This window comes from Cyprinus carpio, chromosome B3 (genome assembly GCF_018340385.1).
Source record: "Cyprinus carpio isolate SPL01 chromosome B3, ASM1834038v1, whole genome shotgun sequence".
NCBI lineage: Eukaryota > Metazoa > Chordata > Actinopteri > Cypriniformes > Cyprinidae > Cyprinus > Cyprinus carpio.
The window spans coordinates 26,801,381-26,829,015 of NC_056599.1; the positions used below are offsets into that span (position 1 = coordinate 26,801,381).

Below are 27,635 nucleotides of genomic sequence, written 5' to 3' on the forward strand. Positions count from 1 at the left end.
GTCACTTTTGATTAATTTAATGCATACTTGCTGAAAAAAGTATCAATTTCTTAATTTCATGTACTTTTACCGTTTTTCTTTTGGTAAGACATGTAAGGGATACAACAAGATATGTAAATATCCTAAATTTATCCACAATCTTTTCCTTTTCATCTTTTTATTCCATTGCATAAATCTAACAATTTTAGCTCAAGCTCAAGTAGATTGTTCTTCTTTTACACAATCTTTGGTGGAAAATCTATGACAGTATAATAGAACGTCTCATTGTTAGTAATGGTCATTAATAAATGACAAATCACCCAAAAATAAGCAGCAAGGATTTTGAAAAGGAACTAAAAGGTGGAAAATATGAAGGGGAATATGACACTTGTCAAAAAAAAAAAAAAACCTTGTGAGTTTGTGTAAACTCATGTTTGCCCTCATGCAAGTCATGCACTGTAAAGAAAATAAATAGTTGAGAAAATCTAAAAAGAAAATAAGGCGACTTAATGCAGTAAGACTTTTCTGAGTTCTCTAAACAATTGTTTTTGAGCTCTAAAGATACTTTATCCAACATAAATTTGTTTGTTCATGCAATGCTGTTTGTCTTATTTTACTAATAGAAAAATTCTTGTCACATAAACTGAAACAACAATTGCTGTCGTTAATTACTGTCGTAATTTATTTTCTTCTGTTTCCTTGATAAAAAAAAGAAGTCACCACATTATCAATTTTATATTTATAAGCCAATGACAAACAGTGAGCGAATGTCTAAGTAAACAAAACTGTCTTCATTCGTAAAATATCTTACAAGACTAAAATAATCCATAAAATGGATTCAATTGGTTACACATACTTTAGGCCTAAAACTAGACACACAAGAAGGGTGGCAATCAACAATTGTTAGAAAGATGAGCTCTTTACATCACAGTACAACAAATCACTAACAATAATGACAAAATAACAACAAAAAAGTTTAAATGAAGTCAGCAAACAGCAAAACAATAATCCTAAAACAGTAGCTGTATAATTTATTCTTGCTGCAATGCATGCTGGGAACTCAAAAAGCCTTAACATTTTAACAATATCAGTGTTGCTAATTTAGCAATTTTGTTGATAGATTTAGCAACTTTTCAGATTACCATGGCAACTTTTTCTTCCAAAAGCACTTAGCAACATATTTAGCTTTTTTTATTATTTATTTGTTATCTTTTAGCAACTTTTTATAAGTGATTCAAAAAATTAAAAGGCACACATTTTCCATCTAAATTACACAAAAAGATGAAACCAAAGATGCCTAGTACACACATCGCGTGAATTAAGTTAACTGCTGTTTGCTGTTCAATAATAACTAGACGGATCTGCATGCTTTCTAGTTGGTGTCGCGTTGCTTTGATGTCAAACACCGATCGATCTGCGCAGCGCCGCATCAAGCCGAACACACTGTGATACACATTAGAAGCTTGTACCTGTGATTGTTGATCAGTGAGTACAATAGAAAAATTGAAAGGGTACTAGTAGTTTTCCAGGACTTTGTCCATTATCCGCTGGAACCCTGTAACCCGAAAACACAAAATGCAATGCGTGGTTTAAAAAAACAGGTAAAAAAAAAGAAAGAAAGAAAGAAAAAAAATCAATACGGAAAATTCCTGCATATTAATATAGTATACTGTTTTTACATAATTTTATTACTAATACACTGCTTAAAAGTAGAACTGTTCAGAATGTGTGGTTTTACTAGTTTACTAGCTAATAAGAAAAACTTATTGTAATTCTTCAAAAATGTGTAAGTGTTCAATAATTCAGTGTTGCATTTAGAAATACATTTATATTTGAATATATTATGCAGTATTTTACGAACAATCAAAATTAACATATATAACATTATCTATACAATTTTTATTAAAAAAATCATTGTTGCTGAGATTTGATGCAGTGACAAGTTTGTGTCGTAATGACGTCATCACGTAATGACATCACAACGTCATTTAGCAACTTGTAGCAACAAATCGACCTTCCTTTAGCAACTCTCATGAAAATTAGTTGGCAGCACTGTATGAAGTTCTTTGATCAGACATCTGTGCTCGTCTAGTTGGGACGACACTTGGGCTGATTTTGTTGGCCTGACAAGGGTTTTTATGTAGGCCTAGTTTCAAGAAAATAGCATTTTTAAGTATTTGAGACTCAAAAGGTTTCGTTAAATATGAAGTTGCGTTTTTTTACAGTGTGATTCTCCATCCAAACGTGCATTTAAAGTCAAAATTTCTGAGAATCAGACACGTCCCTTTCAACTTTCAAATTTAACGCAATTGTCTTACTAATTTAATCCCTTATCCCTGATAATCACTCAAATTCTAAAGGTCCCATATAAAATATGACGGGTTATTTATTTATTTACTTTTTTAATTATGTAGTTGCCTTCATCTTTCCGTATAGTACAGCCAGGTTTGCTCCGAATAAGCCAAGTGTGCACGCTACAAAAGTGGAAGAATCCCATTTCCAGCGCTTGGCCCCATTTCCTGCCGGCTGCACTTTCTAGAAGGGAGGAGGAGGACACCGAGCATCCTGCGCATCTCCTGGACCCGCTGCTCTGCGAGCATCATGCTGGATGTGCTGCTGTTGATGTTCTTCGCCATCATCGGCCTTGTGTTCCTGTCCTACATCATCTACGTGCTCTGACCACGGCAGCTTCACCGGTGCGCCGCCGTGAGAGCGGGCGCGAGACTCACCGGAGAGATCTGAGCTCAGAGGTTGGCGATGGATCATTGTATATGTTTTACATTTCATCGAGACAAATAGCATTCCCTGTGTTGTTTATGTCAAATGTACTTGATGATTTTGAAAATGCAGTAATTAAGGCAGGTTTTGGTTATGGTTAAATAATACAAATTAATGATGAAGCCTTTTTTCAAAATGTGCTTAACCCTGCTGCAAAAAAATAAAAATAAAAATTAGCTCAATACATAATGTTGAGAATGTTACTAGGCCTCTTTCTAAGGTGTGCCTGATCATGTAGTTGTGCTCATATTTGCACTACGTGTTGTTGCAGGAAGAAGCTCTGTGAAGGGGATCAGGATGTGAATTTACTGATGAGGATACACTCACAAGATGAGACTCACCCATATCTCTGTGTCACACAGACACTGTTCCTATAGCATAGCAGCTGACACAAAACCTACACCACACTGCTGTTCCTCCCCTTTCATTTAGGAGACTCTGTTCAAATGTATTTTTCCCCCAAACAGACTGAAACACTAAACCCCAAGATCTATGGATGTCTGGCTATTCTTTTTCCTTTTCTGTTCCTCCGTGTAGAATTTCTGCAAATAACTGTTTACAAACTCCCAGTGTAATGGTTATCAAATTCATGTATTTTGTCAAAGGATGTTCATGAATAACTGATTTTCAAGATAAAGAGCCTTTGTGAGGATGACACTGCCTTTTGTGTGGAATCATTCATATCATGAACGTATTAAACTGATCATCAAACAGTCTACAGAAATATTAGTTTATGATATTTTGTGGATAATATATATATAATAAGTTGCCACTAAGTGGTGTATGATCTCGGCTAGGGGGTATAGCTCAGTGGTAGAGCATTTGACTGCAGATCAAGAGGTCCCCGGTTCAAATCCGGGTGCCCCCTACAGTTGTTTTGAGAAAATACATATGCGTAATATAATTGCATATCCGTTATCATCACGCGAGCAAACGAGCCTTCCGCCCTTGTAACACTACCGGACGAGACTGACAAACGAAAATGAAGACATATTTAGACTTCAGTCAAGTGATGGGTTTGGTTTTCAGCGATGCCGGACACAGATAACCAATAGGGAGCAGTATGGGACAGCAGATGAGAGAGTGCCACGTAGACAAGAAAAAAAAAGAAATATGAAGAATTACAGCGACATCCAACGGCACCACATACATTATTTTTAACTATATAATAAATAAAAAAGAAAACAGAATAGAATTGCAGTAAATAGAGTGCAAGTCTAAGAGTGGTATTTTTTAAATAAAGTTGGAAGGGGTGTGTTTTTATTGGAGTTGGTTAGTGATTGGGTTGATGGGATAGAGTTGGGCAGGTCATTCCAGCAGGAGGGAACAGTTCATTTAAAAGCCCTAGTTTACTTTTATTATCAAAGCATTACATATTTTAATATTTCGAAAACTGGTGTGTTCTTTTTTATAGATGTAATAGCCTACTGTATTATGGACCTCTATAGTTCCTAGAAATATTTGTGAAATATTTAGAAATATTTTCCCACAATGCATCTGGCAATGTCTGTTTTAGTATACATAAATATATAAAGTAGCCTATATGGTGTATACACAAGAATGCATGGTCCTTTCCCGGATTCGCTTCACTCTTCTTTATCTGTTCTATAGTAACTGTGTAAAATGTGGGTGGTATGATCTCAGGTGCATGCAGCATGCAGAGGAAGGAATACTTTCAGTATCACACAACTAAAAGGGAAGTTCACACACATTACAGAACAATTCAGAAATTGTAATATTAGACTTGTCTGCATACGCCTGTGCCCGAGAGTGAGTAACATAAAGTCACTTCCCCTCTGGACTCTCCAGCTCCAAGTCATGAGACTAAGCACATGACAATGTACACATAATACAACCTCCACATGCACTGTTAAAACAACCTCTCTTCAACGTTTCATTGATATTTCAATGCTTCAGTAAAACTATATATATATTTTTTTTTTCCAGTTTTATTAATGGAGGTCTACAAACAGCTGTAGTAAATGCACTTAGAAAACTGGTCTATTGGATTTTAAGCTTTTATAAATAGAATGGCCTTTTTATGTGTCTATATGTGTTTTATCCTGCACTTTCACAACCTTGTTCGCAAAATGGTTACTACCATAACAGATCTAAACTTATCCATTTAATATGTGGGCAACATCTGTCGGTTTTTAAAGAATGAAACCAGTTCTACCAGATAAACAACTGGTTAAAAAGTCTATATATTTCTGTGATGATCAGTGAACGCATTCAAAGATCGTAGTGGGAGCCTGCAATGGAACATACCAAATCAACAATAAAACAGGGGTGTCGTTCAATCGACGAATCCACCCAATGCTCACACAAAACTAATAACGTGTATCCAATTCTACTAGAACGTCTAAAAATCCTCTCTGAGATCCCGTGGCAGCCAGTCATTACAAAATCCTAGAAATAAATACGTTGCGTAATCATAAGTCATTTTCGGAGAAGCGGAAACGGACCCTGCGCTTATGTTTGATCATGTGACTCTCTCCATTTCGCCATTTTCTTCCTCTCCGCCGGCGATCGAGCTCCTGTCGGATCCGTGACCGTCTCTTGCACTCCGCTCCTGCTCCTACAAGACCTGTCAGCTTAGAAAAGAGCTTCTCTAGAGCCTAAACCTCCCTGACTGAAGCCTTCCTCCCTCTCTGTGTTTAGTTGTAGGTGTCTGAACGCGCAGGAAGAATGTCCGCCCAGAGCCCCCAGTACGCTCCCTTCTTCGCAGTGATGGGTGCCTCGGCAGCAATGGTGTTCAGCGGTAAGAGACCTGTCCATTCACCCTTAAACTGAGCGTCCGGCACTTTGAATGCTTTATTAGGTGTCTAGGTGTATGCGACGCTCGCCGAGCCGTGTACCTGTAGTAGGAGACGGGACGCGAAGGTTTCCATCAAGGCACATGACGTCTCGGTTGACGTAATGCCTATTAATTATTTATTTCGTTTCATTATTTCCTTCATTGTTAGGGCTCACTGAACCCTGCGTGCTAAACTTAAGACGCAGTCGTGTCGGATGAGCTCCTGTTTTAATGTTTGCGCAAGGACGACATTTATTTAATGCCCTCTATGGCTGGAAGAACGTCAGATTGATTTTTATATTTATTTATTTATTTATTTGGAAGAACGTCAGATTCTTATGATCGCATATCCTGTGTGTGATGGTCTAGACTGTAACTGTAGCGTCGTCTGATATCCGATTAAATGCCATTGATTTTCTTCAGCTCCAGGCAAAATGCGTTCCTTAATTATCATAAACAGGTTTGCGTTATCTAATACGACAGCCCATTTCTAAAACAGACAAAAACGTCCTTGTCGGTTTGACTGTTTATCTCAGAGACGCATGTATTGTCTGTAGCGTTACTCAGACGTCTTGGCATGTAATAGATGTTAAAGTGCCGTCTCAGCGCATCGTGCCTCACTCCAGGACACATCCAAATGCATTTGACGCAACTCCTCGCTCGCTTCCTGCAAACGAAAGGGACTGGCTTCAGTAGTCATGTGATGGAGAACGAAAGCGGTTGGCGACTGCATGCATGCTTTGCTGACCTTGCCTTTAAAGTCTTTAAAGCAAGACACCACGGATGAATAGGTTCGTGATCAGAAAGAGCGTTACTGCCAAGTGTGTTGGTGTCAGGAGCTTCAGAACAGAGAGTGCAGACATAGTGCAGGCATGCATGACATAGAAACACTAATAATAAAGAGAGGTTACCATAAATTATAAATAACAGTATCGAGTAGGGCTGCACGATAATGGTTCAACTGATAATCACGATTATTTTTATTAAAATTATAATCACGATTATTAATAACGATTATTCTATCCTGCTGAAAAAGCTGGTTTAAGCTGGTCTCCCAGTCTGACCAGCTAAGGAAGTGGTCAAAACCCCTCTAAAACCAGCCTTCTGACCAGCTTTGACCAGGCTGGATGACCAGCTAGAACCAGTCAACCAGTTTAGGCGGGTTTTAGCTTTTTTTTTTAACATTTCATTTGTCCTTTACCAACCTCCACTGACTATGCTTTGACCAGGCTGGATGACCAGCTAGAACCAGTCAACCATGGTTTTGGTTAGTGTTAACCTCCACTGACTATTGTCATCTGTATTCACATTAGATTTTTAGAAGTGACAATTTGTTCACAAAAGAGAAAAAGCCACTCAGATCGCACAGTAAATTTGCTCAAAGATCGTTAATACACACTGAAAACTAACACTGCCATGGGAAGGGTGCACCAATAATCCTCTGAGCAGTCCTGACTGTCCATTGTAGTCTCCTGATGTCTGATTTAGTAGCTGAGCCGAACCAAACAGTTATAGACGAACACAGGACATACTCCGAGTAGATCTGTGTGAGCAGCTCCGCACACAAAAGCAGACAGCAGACGTTAAAAAGCTTTCACTTAATCTTAAAGCAGACAGTAAGTTTTCTGAAATGTTTTAGCTATTTGTTATCTAATCTAATTAAAGGGACAGTTCACCAAAAATGAAAGTTCCGTCATCATTTACTCCTGTTCCAAACCCTTTTGAGTTTCTTTCTTCTGTAGAAATTTTGAAGAATGTTGGTAACCACACAGCTGACGGTAGCCATCGACTTCCGTAGTTGGTAAAAAGTACTGTGGAAGTAGTCCATGTTTGATTGGCTGGATTTGAATACATTTCCTGAACATCAGAGAAAGGCAGATGCAAAATTATTGAAGGTTTATACAGTAGGCATTTTGAATATCTCTTTTCAGAAAACACCGTCAACACAGTCAGGAAAAGAAGATTAGGAACAAATGTGTATCTAAATCATGTGAATGACCTATAAACACTAGGGCTGGGTTTTGACACAGATGTCACCGATTCAATTCGATACTCATTCACAAGCTTGAGGTTTTGGGTTCTTTTATTGATTTGATTATTTGTTTATTTTTTTGTTTTTTTGTTTGGTTATTTGGTTAAGAAATTTTCTCAAGGAAAAAAAATCTCTCAACTTATGCTGTAAAATATACACAAGAGTTGGTTTGCACTACATTAATATAATATTGAAGGTTAAAATTGACTGAATATGACACCGAATATGTTTTTCTGAGGTAAATGTGATGTTACGTGACTTTATATTGATGTCTTTGCGCGGCTGAAACACTGATTGAGAGATTACATGAGACAGGATACGGATTGTAAAGTTGTACTCTTTCTTTTAACTTCCCTTCGGATGTTTAGTCATGACTCATGTTTATTTTGAGCTGAAGCTGGTATTAATGTGGAGGAGATGATCAGTTCACGTGCGTCTGTTCAACTGAGGCGCTACAGATCTGTCACTACACATTAAACAGCAACAAAACGGCATTTATTGTTTGAATACTGCAATACAATGGACTGAATTTGAAATCTGAGGCTTTGTTTCATATTAAAAGTACAGAAGCACAATGCTTATTGTGATTTATTGGATGGGACGTGCCAAACAGGCTAGACTTCTTGGGATTTAAGAATCGATTAATATCGAGATATCAATATTTTTTACCCAGCCCTAATAAACACACCCCTCTGTAAAAAAACGTCACAATATAGATAGGAATGATTTAATTTTGGTTTATTTTAGAGTTATAATTATTTTTAGATTTCTGGCTCAGTGCAGGAGGAAAAAAAAATCAATTTTGAGAAAACAGCCATTAAATATATGTAATACTGTTGAAATTTAAAGATGATAAAGTGTAATAAAATAAAAACATTTATTTTGGATGTTTTCTTTCCATTAGTCTAAAAGAAAACAAGATATGGGAGCAAAATCTCAAAATTATGGTTTTGTCTGTTGTGTGTCGCCTAAAAAAAATCTTACTAATTTATTGTTTTGTTTTATTTGACATGTGTTTGTTGGTTGTTCTTTAGTTGGTTTTTTGTTCTTGTTCTCGCTCTCTTTTTTAATTGCCATTTCATTTCTTTTTAGCATTGGGTGCTGCATATGGGACGGCCAAGAGTGGCACAGGCATTGCTGCCATGTCTGTGATGCGGCCGGAGCTGATCATGAAGTCCATCATTCCCGTGGTCATGGCGGGTATCATTGCCATATACGGCCTGGTGGTGGCTGTACTTATTGCCAACAACATGGCTGCCGATATCTCGCTCTTCAAGTGAGTCATGCTCTTCACTTGTGTCTTGTCTGCTTAGGATTTTCCTGCAAGTCACTCATAAAAAAATAAAAAGCCCACATTTTATTGGTGGCTGAGAAATGTTATTTAAATAGCTGACTATATTATGGGTTTGATATGTTATGACTAGTCTAGATATAACACTATTTTAGAGTTTATAGGTAGTGAGAGTATATAAACAACCAAAGAGGCTCTTACTGTATCTGTACATGGAGGTGAAAGGGTTTTATTTATTTATTTTTTATTTGATTAAAATAGACAAATCTTAATAATTCTATATTTTTTTGACTTGGATTTAAATATTTCACACTATATTAAAATTGATAGATAATAAGAGTATATAAACAATTAAATATACTTTTTACTTAAATTGGGTATTATTATTATAGGGTATTTATTAATATGTACTCTTTGTTATTACAAAATCAATTTTTTGTATCCATGTAGGTAGATAGATCTGTTCTATAACTATATATATATATATGCATACCTACAACTTTATATGAGAATATATAAAGACTGTTAATGTATCTGTACATGGAGGTTTAACTGTATTGTTCTTTTTGTAAATTGTTGTTACTAATATTACTTTGTGTTATTATTATTTATGTTTACCTCAATTGTTGTCTGTTATATTGTCTTCATAATATGCTGTTACAAAAAAGATGTCACACTATGCATGTTCTGTGTTTAGGAGTTTCTTGCACCTGGGTGCGGGGCTGAGCGTGGGTCTGAGTGGTCTCGCAGCTGGCTTCGCCATCGGTATCGTGGGAGATGCAGGAGTGAGGGGCACAGCCCAGCAGCCTCGCCTGTTCGTGGGGATGATCCTTATCCTCATTTTCGCTGAGGTTCTGGGGCTCTACGGGCTTATTGTCGCTCTTATCCTGTCCACCAAGGGTTAATTGCTCTTATCATCTCTTACACATGAACCACCATCAACCACACACACACACACACACACACACAAGCACCAACACAAACATCCTCCTAATGATACACACTGAGTAATTTCACCACCCGAAACGATGAGAGGAATTTTTGCGTGCATGCGTGTATCGTGAGCGTGCTGTTTGCAAGTGAATGTGTGATTGAACTTCCTCTCTGTGTATAGTAGCCTGGTGTGCGTTCCCCTGTAAATGCGCTGTGTAGCTATTGCTCTCGTCCTGTGTGTGTGTTTAAATAGATGCCCTCTTTCTCCTATGCTACACTTGTTCGTCATCCTTCTTTTATTTTGTCATAATTTTACTCTCATTTGAAGAACAAATCAGCCGTTGTTTAGTTTTCTCACTTTTGGGACCATTCGAATTCATACACTGATGTTGAGGACCTAAGTGTAAAAAAAGATGGAATTATTACTGTTTGTCTTTGTTTCTGTTTCTGCTGATTATTTATGAAGATTTTGAGATGTTCATTAAACAGTTAAATGGATCAAAGTCTTTATTGAAACCATGTTTATCTAAGTACGTGAGTGAGTGAGTGATTGTTTGTTTTTTTTTTGTGTATGTGTGTTTTTTTATATATAAACATATAAATCTGTATAGGTAGGTGAATTGCACTGTGGGAAATTTGTGGAGTTTCTTTGGGTATGTAATCATTGATTACCACTGAGACCGTTGTCTTAATCAAGGTATTAATGTGCAAGTTTACTAAGTGTGTGTGAAACGAATGGATGCACATGTGTGCCTGTGAGCGAGTGTGTGTGTGTTTTAACTCTTAACATGACATTCTTCAGACGTGTAGCGTTTTATCTGTAGTTGATACTGTTTCTGGTTTTATTCATGGGTGAACACCAGCGCAGCTTGTCCAGTTTCCGAATAAAACTTCCTCAACCTAATCTCGGTTTCCTTTTTACTCAAACACACACGTGATGTGATAATGGAAATATACTGCAGAGGGTCAAAGTGCAAGCCAATCCTTGGACCGTAACGTTATGTCCTTCAATTTAAGGTGCACGAATTACATCCTATTGTGATTTCCAAGTATGCAAATTCATCTATCACTGGTGAACATGAACAATGGTATCTGAGGAGTGTCTCACTGAAGTATTATTCAGAAACTGCAACCACACATTTAATAATCAAGAAGCTCTCACATCACATAGAGTCGAATCGACTGCAGCATGAGGGATTAATCCACAGCTTACCATCTGGTTGTCTGGATCACTGCATTGCAGCCTCAACCAAACTTCCCCAAACAGGCACGCCTCCACAGCAGGTGGAAGGGGGCGCTGTAGAGCAGCACTCCTTCAGTCTCCAGACCTCTAACTGCACATCACGACCAGAAACCGTGTAATTGTCCCATCTGTAATACAAAGTGACTGTGCTAGCTAAATTACAGTTAGTTTAGTATATCACATCAGCAACAGAATAGACAATTTGACCAATTCTTTGTACAAATGAAGATTTCTGGATTTGATTATAACAGCAACATGTATTAGCCTACTGTGATTTTTCATTTATTTGTATTTTTTTTACACAGTGACATTATTTAAATAGGTGGTTATTAACCACATTCCTGGAGGACCACCGTCACTGCACATTTTGTATGTCTCCTTTGTCTGACACACCCATTTCAAGTCTGTGAGTCTCTACTAATGAGCAGGTGACCTGAATCAGGTGTGTTTGATTAAGGAGACATGCAAAATGTGCAGTGATGGGGGTCCTCCAGGAATGTGGTTGAGAACCACTGATTTACTTGATTTTTCATTTATTTGTATTTTTTTTACACAGTGACATTATTTAAATGACAATTAAGCACAAAAAAAGTTTATTTATTGTCCTTGATTTTTTTTTTTTGATTTGACATAAATCATGTTTTTTTTTTCATTACAGTAATTAAAATGTACTTTTCTTTAAGTATATTATACAGAAATTATATAACGTTTCATTTTTTTTATAAAACACAACAGCAACAACAACAATAATAATAATAATTATTATTATTAATCCTTTTGAATTGAAGCTAAATCCAAACAGGCATGACACACAGGCCTATGTATTCCGTGAACAAAACACCGAGCTTCCTCAAGATTTATGAACAAAGTCTAACTTCTGTAGGTATGAACAAAGTTGAAGGAGTAGACAACAGATTGTTCTAAAACATGTAGCAGAATGTTCTGAAACAGTCTGTTAAACTGTTCGGTTAAAGAACACAGCAAAGATCTGTTCGTCTTACTGAAACAGCCCAAAAGTAATCTAGTTAATTAATAATGATGGTTTAACATCTGCCTCAATGTACTGTCGCTACTGCGTGGGGAAGAGTGGACGTCAGAACAGGGCTGTATCCTTAAGCCTTGGGACCAGTTTGACATTTAAGTGACAGCTGTCTAGACCAGTAGTAACGCAAGATAGAAAATAAACCCCGCCTACTTGGAATTCTTGACCAATGGAGTTTGAACCGAGGGGGCGGGGCTTGTTAAAGTATTGTTTACGTCTATCGTGAAAGTAGGTCACAGGAAAGTGTGACAGTTAGCTGGTGGACAGGTAGCTTTTACAGATACATATATTAAGGTGTCATTCTAAAACCTTCAGGTATACGAGACTCCAGCGATCGCAGTGGTGCCCCTGAAAGACAGGTAAGTGTGCTTGCGCTTATCCGAGGCGGGATGTAAGTTAGCGCCTGCTAAGTCCGCGAGTCTCCGTTAGCGCCGAGATCACGTATAACGTTATATGACGACGCCTGTTGCACTGTCTTACAATTATTATCACTAAGCTGGGAAAATATTGAAATCCAAATAGTATTCGATAGTATTAGCATGACTGCAGGCGTTCTGCTCTTCTGTAAGCGAATTAGCCTTCATCTGTACAGACTTGCAAGGTGCCTGGCTCTCGCTGACCACCTTCTGCGAGGCCTAGCAGAGAGAACATGTTATGTCTTTTTTTCCGGAATCTATCTTTAGGAGCTACAGTATACCGACATATCAGCTTGCTCTCAAATGACTGCCTACGCGTATTGGAATGACTCCATGCATGTATCTCTGGAAGTTAACCTGAGCGTGTTGCCAGCTAGTGTTTACATTTCGCGCGCCAAATACACTAACGTTATAGTGTGAGTTTTGTGGGTTTCTAATAAAAAACACACGAGACAATCCGTTTGTCTCTTTATGAATTATTTGAGGATTTAATGTGAAACACGTGGTAGGGACTTAAAAAAAAGTTTATGGCTACTTAAAAACTAATATTTTGGTACGCTATGTTTATAACACACACGTATTTTTTATGGTGATTACTGAAAGATCTCTGAAGTAACAGTTATCATTTGTGACACTGGACCACAAAACCAGTCATAAGGGTCTTTTTTTTATTGAAAGTTATACATCATCATAAATAAGCTTTCCATTGATGTATGGTTTGTTAGGATAGGACAATATTTGGCTGAGATACAACTGTTTGAAAATCTGGAATCTGAGGGTGCAAAAAATATAATTATTGAGAAAATAGCCTTTAAAGATGTCTAAATGAAGTTCTTAGCAATGCATATTACACTAATTTAAAAATTAAGTTTTTATTTATTTACGGTAGGAAATTTACAAAATATCTTCATGAAACATGATCTTTACTTAACATCATAATGATTTTTGGCATAAAAGAAAAATCTGTAATTTTGACCCATACAATGTATTTTTGGCTATTGCTATAAACATACGAGTGCTATACAAATATAGTTACAAATACAGTAGTCAACATTTGAAGTGGATCAAAACCTTTCACCAAAGTTGTCCTTAAACCTAAAACCAACTTTGGTGAACTTTTTTGATCCACTTCAAATGTTGACTACTGTATATCAGTGCTACTTATGACTGGTTTTGTGGTCCAGGGTCACATGTGTCTGAAATATTTCTGTAAAGCTGCTTTGATACATTGTGTATTGTGAAAACGCTGTTGAAATGAATTTGACGTGACAGTGTGTTTGCTGTGTTTGCAGTAGGACTGTCTGTTCTCTCTGTTTACGCTCTATAACAATCAACTGTTCTTTCTATGATTGACAGGTGCGGAGGCTCCTGGTTGGCATGTCGAGGCGGAGCAGAAACAGCAGGGCATGGAGGTACGTATGGAGTGGAATCCGACGGGATGCAGATGCTAGAGCGCTGGTGCTTGCCTCCGAGAATGACGAGTGGGGTTATGATCGCCAGCAGGTGGGTGTGGATGATGTGGAAAGAGGAATTATTCACCCAATCAAAGGAATAATTCATCCAAATTTGAAGATTTTCTGAAAATGTACTCACCCTCCAGCCATCCAAGATGTGGCTGAGTTTGTTTCTTCATCAGAACAGATTTGGAGAAACGTAGCTTTGCAGCACTTGCTCACCAATGGATCCTCCGCAGTGAATGGGTGCCGTCAGAATGAGAGTCCAAACAGTTGATAAAAACATCACAAGTAATCCACACCACTCCCAGTCTTGTGAAGTGAAAAGCTGCATGTTTATAGGAATTATTAAGGACTTTTTAACACTTCCTCCAGTGAAAATATCCATCCCCTGTTGTCCTCTCACATCAATGTCCACAGACATATTTGTTTAGAACTGTTCTGGACTGTTTTCTCTTGTAAACGGTGCATGATCTGTGCATATTTCTTCACTGATTCAGTTAAGATGGCTTTTTAACTGGAGAAAGCAATGTTATGGATAGAGGACTCATATTTTAGCCAGAAGCAACAGTTTATAGTTTAATTATTATTTGTTCATTTTTTTAGTTAAGATGGCCACGTAGCCTTTCACTTCAGAAGACATTAATTCAGTGGTTCTCAACTCCAGGCCTCGGGACCCACTGCTCTGCACATTTTGAATGTTTCTGAATCTGACACACTCAGTTCAGTTCATGGATCTCTCTCCTAATGAGCTGATGATCTGAATCAGGTGCGATAAATAAGGGAGACAAACAAAATGTGCAGAGCAGTGGGTCCCGAGGACTGGAGGTTGAGAACCACTGCATTAATTGATGCACAGGAATGTTGTTGTTGTTGTTGTTAATTATTGTGATATTTATTATCAGCTGTTTGGACCCTCATTCTGATGCCACCCCTTCATTGCTGAGCACGTAATGTAACGCTAAATTTCTCCAAATCTGTTTGGATAATGAAACAAATGTATCTACATTTTAGTTGAACTATTCCTTTAATTTTTAGTTTGAAAAGGCCGAACATCATAGGAGTCATTTCCGTTCAAAAAAGCATGAATGACAGACCAAAAGGACCTCAGCTATGTCAGATCTGAATTTGCACGCATGTGTCTTGCAGTACAGTGACTCTGATTCTGAAGCCGAGTATCCAGCCATTGTCCCGGCGGTTCCGAGCGCAGTGCCTGTAACCGGAGAGTCATACTGCAGCTGTGATTCACAGATGGAGCTCAGCTGTAACCCACGGCTCCGGGGTTACACACACTTGCGAGACTGCCACTGTGGAGAAGACGACCAAGGTGGTGCCACATGCAACATTGATACAAGACTTTTATCTTGATCCTGCTTAAACTTGTTCTCTTATTGGCTTTTTACTTGTTTGTCAGATTTTGACTGGGTGTGGGATGAGGGCAGCCGGTCGTCTGCCACGCTGCTGAGCTGTGAGAACAGGAAAGTGAGCTTCCACTCGGAGTATAGCTGTGGAACGGCAGCCATTCGCGGCTCCAAAGAGCTCTCAGAGGGGCAGCACTTCTGGGAGATTAAAATGACTTCCCCCGTCTACGGCACAGACATGGTGAGAAACAAAAGTGCAGATGTGTGTCTTCATGCATGTTTAGTGTGGTAGTGATTTACAGTATGGTTTTTGTGAAAAGGGGGCAGTTTTCTTATTTAGGGCATTTTGTATAAAAAGGGCTGATATTAAACTTTAGCATCGTAGCTGATTCAGCAGACTAAAGCATAACTGTCAGCATACAGCTAATAAGGATGAGAGCTGCTGAATCAGTTGAGTTTTCCAGGATGTGAGTCACATTGCATGGAAATGTACACAGCAGTTCAAAAGCAGCACTGAACTGTTTTCAGCATTGATAATAAATGTTTCTTGAGCACCAAATCAGCATATTAGAAGGATTTCTGAAGGATCATATGACACTGAAGACTGTGAGGATGTTTGAACTTTAACGGTTGAATTCTCTGTGTGTGTTTATGTAGATGGTTGGTATTGGCACATCAGATGTGAATCTGGACAAATATAGACACACATTCTGCAGCCTGCTGGGTAAAGATGAAGACAGCTGGGGTCTGTCATACACTGGTAAAACGAGTTCGGTTCACAAACACATACTTATGTTCACAAACAGCTATACTGTACATGAAAGCATTGTGTGGAAGGAATTGTTTTTAATGTAATTTGTGTTTGTGTTTTTCTCAGGTCTGTTACATCATAACGGTGATAAAGTGAGCTTTTCGTCACGTTTTGGACAGGGTTCCATTATTGGTGTTCACTTGGACACTTGGCACGGCACCCTCACCTTCTACAAAAACCGCAAGTGCATCGGTAAGATGATAAAATTCTTTCAGCTGCAATCTTTTATCTTTGTTGTTTTTTAAAATATAATACATATTTTAAATGTCTCAGTTTCTCTAACATCAACAGATATGTTCTTGTAAAAGGAATGTTTTTGCAAAAAATGTTTTTCGTTGTTTTTAGTAACCAGACAAACATGTTTTTGACATGTATAACGATTTGATAATTCACAGTAAGAGACAGTTTTATATTATTTTTCTTATTATTGTGTGTGAAGACAAAGTCAAAAGTTAACATACACCTTGCAGAATCTGCAAAATGTTAATTATTTTTACCAAAATAAGAGGGATCATACAAAATGCATATTATTGTTCATTTTCTAGAAGGAAAATCATGCATTAAGAGCTGGGGGTGAAAACTTTTGAACAGAATAAAGAAGATGTACACATTTTTCTTATTTTGCCTAAATATCATATATTTCTGAATAAATCCAATCGCATGCTGTAAGCGTGCATAATGTATTTATTTTTTGGGTAACAACTATGAATTATCACACAAGTTTATAGTTTTTCCACTTATTTATTTTGATATTTGTCAGTTACTGTTACCTAGTTAGACTGTGCTTCGCGCTCCTATATCCATAAGAGACGTCCTATCCATGTCTGGTGAACATGAATACACAAGGCTATAACTAGTAGTTGTTCAAACAACCCAGGTACTAGTCCTGTGTAAAAATCTGTAATTGTGCATTCCTAGTTTTGAGAGAACAGACACTAAAGAACTATCCCACAGCTGGAGAGCAGGTTTATCACAGTTAAAACACTCATTTAATAACATTTAACATTCATTTAAAAACATTTATCCTGTCTGTTGTGTGTGTGGCAGGTGTCGCAGCTACAGAGATGAAGAATAAGCATGTTTTTCCGATGGCGTGTTCCACCGCGGCCAAAAGCAGCATGAAGGTGATTCGCTCGGTCTCCGCTCCCACCTCTCTACAGTACCTGTGTTGCTCACGACTCCGCAAGCTGCTCCCGTCTGGAGTCGATGCTCTCCGAGTCCTGCCCCTGCCGCCCGGCCTCAGACACCTTCTTCACTCCAAGCTGGGATGGGTGCTAAGCCTGGATCATATGCACACGCACTCGAACACACACACCCCGCCAGGACCCTCCTCGGGCAGTGACTCTGAGGGCTGCTCCTCAGACCCCGAGGCCTGTCAGCGGAAACGTTGCCGCTGGACCTGAGTCTCCGTGTACATGTCCATTATGCATCATTATGCACACATCAGAAAATGTCTCCACAAATATAAAAACCAACATATATAAACACTGGACATGTGCTGTCAATCACAGCGGGAGATAACAGGGCTGGCTGAGTAACTTCAAGGTCAGTCAAGCCTGTTTTACTAGTTGCATCTTTCAAGCCTCTAAAGGTAGTTTGCTCCATCAGGTGACATTTGGATATATATAACAGTATTCGTAGTCAGTTTTTATGATGTCGTGAACTCCCAGTGGAATGAAGACCATCAGTTCTTCAGACAAAAGCAAGATGTGAACCTCATGAACTGATGTGGGGAACAATAACATTCCACCAGCTGAAGCGCAGACAAACACTCACACTGTTTGCATTCACACAATAAACCCAAACGATACACCTTGAGTGAACTGTACATTTCTCCACTACTGCCGTCACTCGGGGGCAGAAAAAGTTACCTGATCTCTTATGAAATAATGCATATTCATGTCTCAGCACTTCAGAGTCTCAAGGTCTGTTCTCTCTTCATGTCTGAACAATCATTGTATGTTTTTACTCTATTCTTGTTTTATCAAACAACTTGGACTTAGCAACACAACAGTGGCGTCATGATGAATATCGTCTGCATAAATGTGTTTTAAATACCATTATGTTGAAATGGTGAGGAAAATGCCTGTGTATTTTGACAGTTCTTGTCTGTAGGAATTACTTTGGGCCCTAGTTATCACTCAAAGTGTGTTTATGTGTATCTGAACACAGTATTTCTGTAGAAATTCTGTTTCTCTGGAAATACCTTGCTGCAGTTGTCGAACTGACTGATGCAAAGTGGAGGCTGATTCATGTTCAGTCTGTGCAACATCTCTACGTGAGGTTCATACTGAATTCATATAAGGGTTTATATGGCAGATTTTGTAATTCATTGTTTATAAAAGCAAGTCATGATTTTGTTATGCATAAAGCACTTTTTGCGCTTATTGTATGTATGTAGAAATATACACAGGTCCCTATGCTGTGTTCTACGCATATTGTATGTCCTAAGTGAATGAGAGCTCGTTCTCTGTCTTCTCTCTTCCTTCTTTCGCTTCTACACCATACAGTAAGCATGGCCTTTTATATGAGCCAAGACAAAAAATATATGGAAAATTATATATGCATTAAAAAGGGGGCTGAATATGCTTTTGTTTGTTGTTCTTTATGAGATCTTAATAATAAAGGTTTCCAAAAATCAATCATATAGTTGCACAAAAGTAAAGTACATTTTCCATCATATAACATCTGTTGAATGATGAATTTTCTAATTGTGTACAGACTATTTCTGACGGATTGTTGCATAATGAAGTTTGTGGCTGGACGGTTTAGTAATCAAGTGGAAGACGTCTGCGATATTCCTTCAAAGCAATGTTCGATAGTCGCACTTTTGAGTGTTAATGCTAAGCGGAACCGGAAACGCACGCGGACCGGTTTCACTGACGAACAGCAGAAGGCGTGACGTATTTGTGGAGGTCAAGTCAAACAGACAGGTAAGATAACTGTCATTGACAGAAAAATGGTGTGAATGCACACTTGTTTTTGTGTATTTCATCTACTGTTCTTCTGCCGACTTTGGCTGAGGTGGTTTGTGTCCATGAGTGTAATATCTAATATCCTGTGATTCAGCGCGCGGTAACACGTGCAGCATGTGTGCGCAAGATTATTGTTTAGCTGCTCCGTTAAATGTAGTGACTGGTCAGATGTCTCTGTGTGATATATTTACGTTTATTTAAGCACATTATGTCCAAAATATTGGCAAGATGGGCACATAACGCTGCGTGTTTTATACGTATTAGATCAATGTAGTCAGCTAGCTGTCAATCGCGTTCCTTTTTTACAGTCTGTGGTCTTTATATATCATAAATATGAATTGAAAACCCATGTCGTAATGTGTTGTAGACTTATTATTACTGATCAGTTGAAAGTCATTAAAATTCAGGTGAGATTTGAGGTCTGTAAGAGTTTTGTGCAAAAACGTGACAGTGTATCATGCCCTTAATCGTATTTTTTTTTCATATAATAATTAATATAATATCGTATTTGTACATAGACTTTGCAAACATTTAAGACTTTCTTTTTTTTTTACTTTTTTAGTTTTTTATTTTATTATTTTTTGTTGGTGAGGTTTTTTTTTTATGTGTTGTCCTAAAGTCTAGTAATAATGCTTTTATTTTGTATTTGCATTATTTAATTAATTTAATTTCTTTTAGTTCAAATTGTACTCTCATCAGCATAACAGTTTGAGTGAAAAATTGAACTGAAAACATTCTATGAATTTCATAATGTTTTTGATAGTTGTTTTGATAGTTGAATTTGTAATGAATATTGTAAATATAGTTTTCCATAAATTTTTGAATTTATTTTTTGTGTTTATTTCAAAAAGAAGATATTTCGTGAAGAATGTGGGTAATTTTGCTGTTGGTGGTTGACTTTGAATTGTGTTTTTGTGTTAAAAAAAAGCTCATTGGCCGCCGTCAACTGTTTACAAGGTTTGTAATGCTGTGAAGGTGAGTGCATGATGACGGGAAATTGACAGCAGCACTGAAGCTGGATAAATTCCACAAGTTTTTGTGAAACCTGATGTTTTTGTAATTTTTTTTTATTGGTCATCCAGGCAGCATGGTAAAGAAAAAGCGTCTGAGGCTTATAGCCGAGATGGCACGGAAGATCCGGGCCTACCGGGAGCTGAAGAATCGACCCCAGGACTCTCAGCGATATGCGCTGGACTACGACACCATGACACGACCCTTCACTGGGAAAAAGCTGCCAGTGTTGGCTTGGAAAGATGTGCGGCAAGAAACACGCCTCTTTACGTTACTGGCTGGCATGCGCATGTTTGGTGTGGGCAGAATCTTTACACGCAAGTCATGGCTGGACGAGCATACAGACCCATGCTACTGGAAAATAACAAAAGTCAAGGTGGATTACACAGCAGAGGTACGTTCTGCCTGTATTTGTGTGTTTATGTCTTCTGCATTGGCAGTCTAGCTGTGATTTATTTTAACCCATGCAACAACAACATAAATAATTGTGCAAATGATTATGTTTGAGTGTGTGCATTCAAACACTGATGTTTTCTTCTTCAGAACATGGATCATGGGAAAGCATGGGGCGTTCTAACATTTAAAGGTAAAAAAACCCCAAACTAATTAATGCACAAACATAAATAATGCCACTTATTTTTAATAAAAGGTAGTTTCTTTAAAAAAAAATCTCTTTCCTCTTGTTCTGCCGTATCACTTCTACACTAGCTATGTAGTATTTGGTGTTGTGGCACTGCTATATATAGATTTTTTGAAGGAAACTAAATTAAGTGAGAATGCGTTACATTGATAAAAAGTGACTTATAATGTTATAAAAGTTCGATTTCAAATAAATGTTATTCTTTTGAACTTTTTATTCATCACAGAACCCTGATTTTTCTTATTATCATGGATTCTACAAAAATATTAAGCAGCACATCTGTTTTCAGCAATAATGATAATAAGAAATGTTTCTTGAGCACCAAATCATCATATTAGAATGATTTCTGAAGATCATGTGAAACTGAAGACTGGAGTAATGATGCTGAAAATTCAGCTTTACATCCCAGGATTAAATTTCAGTAAACAGTCATTTTAAATTGTAATAATATTTCACAGTATTACTGTTTTTAATGTATTCTTGATCAAATAAATGCAGCTTCGGTAAGAATGAGAGAAAAAATGTACCGACCACACACTTGAACAGTTGAAATCTTGAAGAGGAATGAATGAATGACAAGATTTTATATTTTCAGTAGAATTATACAAAGTAAACAAATATAGCCAATAAATACAGCAGCCTTACCGTGACACATTGTTTGGATGTGTGTTTCAGGTAAAGAGGAGCCTGCAGAGCGTGAAGTGGATAAGGTGATGTACCATGACTGGCGACTGGTGCCCAAACATGAAGAAGAGGTCTTCAAACGCTGTGAACCCGTCCCTGAGCCTCCTGTGCGTTACGTGAGATACCCGCCTCTCCTGCGTGCGATGATCCTGGCCCAGCAAGCCAAGCAGCTGGGTGTGGATGCCAGCACTATCCCAGAGCCCACTCTCCCATTGAAACGGGATGCCCTGCTCTGGAGTCAGGGTGAGAAGAAGAAACAGGAGGGTACACCTGTCTGATGCCCCGGCCCACTTCAGAGGGGTTAAGGTCATCGTGAGGAGATCTGAGTTCTGGTGCAGTGGTCTTCTTGATAGGAACTGCTTCTTTTGTTCCTAATTTTATAGACACTGCTGGCTGATTAAAGACTAGTTTGTGTTTTTATGCTGTATTTTGGTAAAACAAAATATAGCCTTACATTTACATCTGTCTTCCTGGGATCATGTGGCTAATGATGGGGTGGGGGGGGGGGGTCTGTTTGGGCATGTGACCAAACTCAAAAGGATAATCCTCTGTGGAAAGACTTTTTTTTTTTTTTTTTTTTGTCTTCAAGTTAATATCTGTGTGATATTCTTTACAGTATGTGAGCTAAATATGAAGTTGTATGCATTATTTTCAGATAAAGAATAAAAATGGGTCAAGTGAATTTGGTCTAAATTTGAAAATGAGTTGTCTTACAATTATGCCTAATGTCAAATTTTATTTCTAAAAATAATCTGAATTAAGTGAAAATCAAAATTGAGAATAATTGGGCAAAAACTATGTTTTTAACCTTTACCATGCATACTTAAACCAGCCTTTGTAAATTATTAAACTTAATGTAAAAAAATGTGTCCCGCATTTTTCATGTCACTACCGAAACAGTGTATGTTTCAGTGTAGGAAATACCCCCCCCCCCCCCCCCATAGCTATAAGGGGCGAGTAGATAGCTCACATCATTTTGAGTTAAATGTGTTCAAAAGTCTGAAAAGTCTGTGTGTAACTTTAAGGAACGTCACTACCGAACACCTTTTTTCTGCAATTAAGCACACTTTTTGGAGTTATTCCATAACATTTAGTTTTTAATATGTATACCACTGTTCAGAACTGTACTAGCAAGTCATGTGCTGATTAGCATCTTTGAGCTAGCTTCAAAAGTATCTAAAATTGTCACTACCGAAACATGCCATTGTGTCGGTAGTGACAAAAGGAAATACATAATCCTCATATTTGGGGGGAAATAGACAAAATTTTAGTAGAGTTATGCAATTTCTTTTGTATTTTAGTATTTTTATTAGTCTTTGTATATGAGGTAAAATTCTGTCCTGTGATGCGGTCACTACTAAAACATTACTGTCATTACCGAAATGTGCTGTCGCCATCAAAAATAAAGTATACTGAATTATCAAGATGTTTTTGGTTCAGTGTGTATTCAAACTAATGAATTCTTAACTTTAAAATCAGTATGATCAACTTTTTGCATGTTACAAAGAAAAATTCAACAAATCTCATATATTACACCTGAAATATTAAAAATATAATTGATATTGATCCACCTCTGATTTTTTTTTTTTTTTTTTTGTATAAAATAGCGAAAAAATGTATTCACAATCTAGATGCAAGCAAATTTTTATTGTTATTTTTTCAAGATGTTGCCCAACTAGTGCTGACATGCAAAAGGAGACACGCACGCGCATGTCACATAGCGACACTCCTCAGCGCGCGCGCGCGTCTCCTCGCCCTCTATCTCCAGAAACTCTTGAGAGACAGCCGGCGCCTTGGACTGCGAAGATGATCATACTTTGCTTAACGATATTTGCGAACGTTTTCAAGACTGGTAAGTAGCCGTTCGTATGCTGCGGATTCATTCGGTTTCAAGTGATGGAGCGACTCGTTTGACTTCATCTCGTGAGTTATTGTTTGCTAGCCTGATGTACGAGTTGCTGCGCTACGTATGTAACGTTACGCCCAAACCGCCACGTTTTGGGCGAGACTGTACTATGTTTCAGAGCTAATGCATACGAAGTTACCGCAACATGCTTTACAATGCAAGCATTTCGCTTTAACACATGCGTTCTCTCAGACTCTCTGTTCTTAGCCTGATCCTATTAATAGTGCCGTCTGCATTGCTCTGATTGGTTCTTGAGTGTTTGGTTCTCTCAGACTCTCTGTTCTTAGCCTGATCCTATTAATAGTGCCGTCTGCATTGCTCTGATTGGTTCTTGAGTGTTTGCTCGCGCAGCGCCGCTGGTGTGCTGTACCGCGCGAGACTGCTGCACACACATGATAATGAGCTCTAAAAGGTCGTTGTCTGACACTAAAGAGCTCGCGGATTTAGCCGCAAAACACGCCAGGATCCTGGAATCAGGTATGCAGAGGAGCACCTGCTATTACAAAGACACCTCAAGCAAGCCAGTTCAATGCACACCATATTGCATTGACCTCGAGTAGAACAAGATCGAGCTGGTGTTATATCGACTAATTTTATATGGGGTTTTATGAAATTGCAATCATATTTATCTTTATGTAAATATAGATCATATATTTGATTAAGAACATGCGTTCTGATCGAGTCAGTTATTTTGAGACAGGTGGCGAGCACTAAGAGGTTTATTGCTTGGGTATTAATAGGGCATATGCTGTTTTCATAACGGTTTGTTGGTTTCAAATAATGTGTACATTTATTTTGACATTTTTCTTTTTTGGCATTTTTCATTTTTATATACCATATTAAAATGTATCTGTTAGACGTTTTACTGGGGATCATGTACAGTCAGTCAAAATAAATGTTGTTACACTGAATGGGTTTAAAGCGAATAGTTTCACTAAAGTAACTCGTTTATTACTCGAATACTTGTATGTGACCCCGGAGCACAAAACCAGTCAGAAGTAACACTGGTATGTTTGTAGCTATAGCCAACAATACATTGTATGGGTCAAAATTATCGATTTTTCTTTTGCCAAAAATCATTAGGATATTAAGTAAAGATCATGTTCCATGAAGATATTTTGTAAATTTACTACCATAAATATATTAAAACCTAATTTTTGATTCGTAACATGCATTGCTCAGAACTTCATTTGGACAACCAAATATATATATGTAACTGTATATATATATATTAATATAAAGTACAGACCAAAAGTTTGGAAACATTACTATTTTTAATGTTTTTGAAAAGAAGTTTCTTCTGCTCATCAAGCCTGCATTTATTTGATCAAAAATACAGAAAAAAACAGTAATATATTGTGAAATATTATTACAACTTAAAATAATAGTTTTTTTTCTATTTGAATATACTTTTAAAAAAAATAATTTATTCTTGTGATGCAAAGCTGAATTTTCAGCATCATTACTCCAGCCTTCAGTGTCACATGTAACATCCAGTCTATCACATGATCATTTAGAAATCATTCTAATATTCTGATTTATTATGAGTGTTGGAAACAGTTCTGCTGTCTAATGTATTTGATGAATAAAAGGTTAAAAAGAACTGCATTTATTCAAAATAAATAAAAAATTCTAATAATATATATTCTAATAATATATTTTCTTTACTATCACTTTTTATCAATTTAACACATCCTTGCTGAATAAAAGTATTGATTTTATTTTAAAAAAAAGAAAGAAAAAAAAATAACTGACCCCAAATTACTGACCAGTAGTGTATATTGTTATTACAAAATATTAATATTTTAAAAACATAGCTTCTTTTATTTATTTTTTTTACTTTTTATTCATCAAAGTATCCTAAAAAAGTATCACGTTCTGAAAAAAATACTAAGCAGCAGAACTGTTTCCAACTTTGATAATGAATCATCATATTAGAATGATTTCTAAAGGATCATGTGATAATGATCCTAAAAATTCAGCTTTGCATCACATAAATAAATGATCATTTAAAGTATAGTAAATTTAAAAACAATTATTTTAAATTGTAATAATATATCACAATATTACATTTTTTTTTCTGATCAAATACATGCAGGCTTGATGAGCAGAAGAAACTTCTTTCAAAAACATTAAAAATAGTAATGTTTCCAAACTTTTGACCTGTACTGTATATATATACTGTATATATATATATATACATATATGGATATAAAATATTCATTTAAGTTTAAATTGCTCTTTTATATAGTGATGGACCACAAGAACAGTTATGAAACTAAATTCTACAAATCAAATGTGTTTTTAAATTAAATGTGTAATAAATTAGAATACCACACATAATAACTTGTACCAATCAGATCTGTTTTTTATTTCTGTCTAATAAAGTTCTTCTGTACACAAACGAGCAATGGCTTTGAGAGTCAAGAGGACAAGCGTTTAATCTCAGACCTTGATTTCAGGATGGACCGGCACAAACGAGCGCACGTTCATCGCAGTGAAGCCAGACGGAGTTCAGCGCAGGCTGGTCGGTGAAATCATCCGCCGCTTCGAGCGCAAGGGTTTCAAACTGGTCGGCATGAAGCTCCTGCAGGTGAGAGCACCACTGCAGCATCTTTCACATAATATTTACCTGGAGAATATATCATCTGCATGAATGTATTCATTGACGTCTGTAGGCATCAGAGGAGCAGCTCAGACAGCACTACAGGGACCTGAGGGAGAAGCCTTTCTACAGCGGCTTGGTCAAATACATGAGCTCTGGGCCCATTGTTGCAATGGTAAGCAGCACAGAGCCTCCAAAATATGAGTTCTGCATATATGCTGCTATGACTTTTGCATCTTAAGACTTGTAATGGTATGTCACATGTATCTGTATGTTTTTATCGGTATGGCAAGGACTGGATGTGGTGAAGACTGCCAGAAAGATGCTTGGAGAGACAAACCCAGCAGACTCTCTCCCAGGCACTATCAGAGGAGACTATTGTGTTGAAGTGGGCAGGTTAGTTTGTGTGTTTTAAACCATAGATAGATAGATAGATAGATAGATAGATAGATAGAAAAGTTGTAAATGAAAAAAAAATGTTGACTGAAGAAAATACTGTTTCAGTCTTTCTGCTTTAAAATTTAATTAAATTCAATGTTTTATGTAATTATTTGTGAAATTATTGGCACTAGTAAGTTGTTTCAAAGTAAATATTTACTCAAGGTATATAGATTTGAAGTATTATTTATTGACAAGACTGTGTTGCATGAATTTATCTATAACTGTATTTACATGAATGCTTGTTAAATGGTGTTGTTTTTTTGGTGTTGTGCAGGAATGTGATTCATGGCAGTGATTCAGTTGAAAGTGCTCAGAGAGAGATTTCTCTGTGGTTCAAGCATCACGAGTTGTTCTGCTGGGAAGAGTGCAGTGAGCACTGGATCTATGCTTGAAACCCATCATATAGCACTCACGCAGTCTTCATTCAATACAGCTTCTGCAGCTTCATCTGCTCCTTACAGAGAAAACTCTGCCCAAGCCATAAAGTGACCAAAATAGGAAAAGCTAGCTAGGTATGTTGACAGAGTAACCTGCATTTGTTTGTATTTCCTGAAAATCCAGTTATTGGTCAAGCTATCTTGAATGTAATGGTTTTCTTACGGCTTTCTTTGCAAATGTTTAATCTTCACAGATATTCACGTCATTACTAATCTTTAGTAGGTTGGTAAGTCATGCACTACTCTAAGATATTTTATTTGAGGTGTTTACATCCCCTTGAAAGATGTTGTTTACATTTTTACCTCCAACTTTTGATATGGAAATGCTTCTTGTCATCTTGATGCACTCTGTAAAATACTTATTTTAATCATGACTCAAAAGGAAAGCAGTAATGAATGATAAAGAGCCAGCATGCTCTGGCTTGTATATCTCTTGATTGTTTTTTAGAGGTAGTAATTTATTTGAAAAAAGGGCAACTGGTGACCTTACTTTACAAATAAATTATTTCTTTGTTCATTTGTCTTTGTGTTATTTTGTGTAAACTATACAAAAGTTTGGGTTTGCTAAGATTTTTAAGTGTTTGAAAAAAGTATGTCTCATGCTTATTAAGGGTGGATTTAGTTGATCAAATACAGTCACAATAGTAACACCTTACAATTTATAATGTCTGTTTAATTTATTATAAAAAAAATTTTTTCCAATGATTTCAAAGCTGAAATCAGCAGTCATGATCTTTCAGAAAATATTCTAATATGTTGATTTAATGTGAAATTCGTATTTTTTTTCTCTTCAGGATTC

General features: G+C 37.1%; 4 protein-coding genes, 1 long non-coding RNA gene and 1 other non-coding gene across 8 annotated transcripts; all 6 read left to right on the top strand.

Moving 5' to 3' along the window:
- The first annotated feature begins 1,912 nt into the window (after nucleotides 1-1,912).
- On the top strand, nucleotides 1,913-3,412 carry LOC122136569. The gene is made up of 3 exons (XR_006154234.1): nucleotides 1,913-2,119; nucleotides 2,416-2,729; nucleotides 3,029-3,412. It is a non-coding gene; the product is annotated as an uncharacterized LOC122136569 (long non-coding RNA).
- A 141-nt stretch (nucleotides 3,413-3,553) lies between these two features.
- Nucleotides 3,554-3,625, top strand: trnac-gca. Its single transcript has one exon. It is a non-coding gene; the product is annotated as a tRNA-Cys (tRNA).
- Nucleotides 3,626-5,240: 1,615 nt separating this feature from the next.
- On the top strand, nucleotides 5,241-10,308 carry LOC109047364 (V-type proton ATPase 16 kDa proteolipid subunit-like). The gene is made up of 3 exons (XM_042720510.1): nucleotides 5,241-5,518; nucleotides 8,679-8,862; nucleotides 9,575-10,308. Exons 1-3 carry the CDS (start codon nucleotides 5,446-5,448, stop codon nucleotides 9,780-9,782), a joined length of 465 nt encoding a protein of 154 aa, XP_042576444.1. The 5' UTR covers nucleotides 5,241-5,445; the 3' UTR covers nucleotides 9,783-10,308.
- A 1,989-nt stretch (nucleotides 10,309-12,297) lies between these two features.
- Nucleotides 12,298-18,779, top strand: LOC109059423 (SPRY domain-containing SOCS box protein 3-like). The gene is made up of 7 exons (XM_019076626.2): nucleotides 12,298-12,454; nucleotides 13,868-14,014; nucleotides 15,115-15,292; nucleotides 15,380-15,567; nucleotides 15,984-16,086; nucleotides 16,204-16,329; nucleotides 17,185-18,779. The coding sequence occupies exons 2-7, from the start codon at nucleotides 13,889-13,891 to the stop codon at nucleotides 17,538-17,540; spliced, it is 1,077 nt and encodes a 358-aa protein (XP_018932171.2). The 5' UTR covers nucleotides 12,298-12,454; nucleotides 13,868-13,888; the 3' UTR covers nucleotides 17,541-18,779.
- Nucleotides 18,780-18,915: 136 nt separating this feature from the next.
- On the top strand, nucleotides 18,916-22,871 carry LOC109059408 (28S ribosomal protein S34, mitochondrial-like). 2 transcript variants are annotated; one of them, XR_006154235.1, is made up of 5 exons: nucleotides 18,916-19,070; nucleotides 20,195-20,517; nucleotides 20,667-20,709; nucleotides 21,439-21,942; nucleotides 21,987-22,871. XR_006154235.1 is itself a non-coding variant. In XM_042720511.1 (4 exons), exons 2-4 carry the CDS (start codon nucleotides 20,200-20,202, stop codon nucleotides 21,723-21,725), a joined length of 648 nt encoding a protein of 215 aa, XP_042576445.1. In that variant the 5' UTR covers nucleotides 18,916-19,070; nucleotides 20,195-20,199; the 3' UTR covers nucleotides 21,726-22,871. The 2 variants fall into 2 exon arrangements, 1 of the variants encoding a protein (XP_042576445.1); XM_042720511.1 differs by having other exon boundaries at nucleotides 21,439-22,871.
- Nucleotides 22,872-23,140: 269 nt separating this feature from the next.
- On the top strand, nucleotides 23,141-27,256 carry LOC122136570 (nucleoside diphosphate kinase 3-like). 2 transcript variants are annotated; one of them, XM_042720512.1, is made up of 5 exons: nucleotides 23,141-23,299; nucleotides 25,816-25,946; nucleotides 26,032-26,132; nucleotides 26,241-26,354; nucleotides 26,674-27,256. In XM_042720512.1, exons 1-5 carry the CDS (start codon nucleotides 23,158-23,160, stop codon nucleotides 26,789-26,791), a joined length of 606 nt encoding a protein of 201 aa, XP_042576446.1. In that variant the 5' UTR covers nucleotides 23,141-23,157; the 3' UTR covers nucleotides 26,792-27,256. The 2 variants fall into 2 exon arrangements, with proteins under 2 accessions (XP_042576446.1, XP_042576447.1); XM_042720513.1 differs by lacking the exon at nucleotides 23,141-23,299 and adding an exon at nucleotides 23,678-23,830.
- The last annotated feature ends 379 nt before the right edge of the window (nucleotides 27,257-27,635 follow it).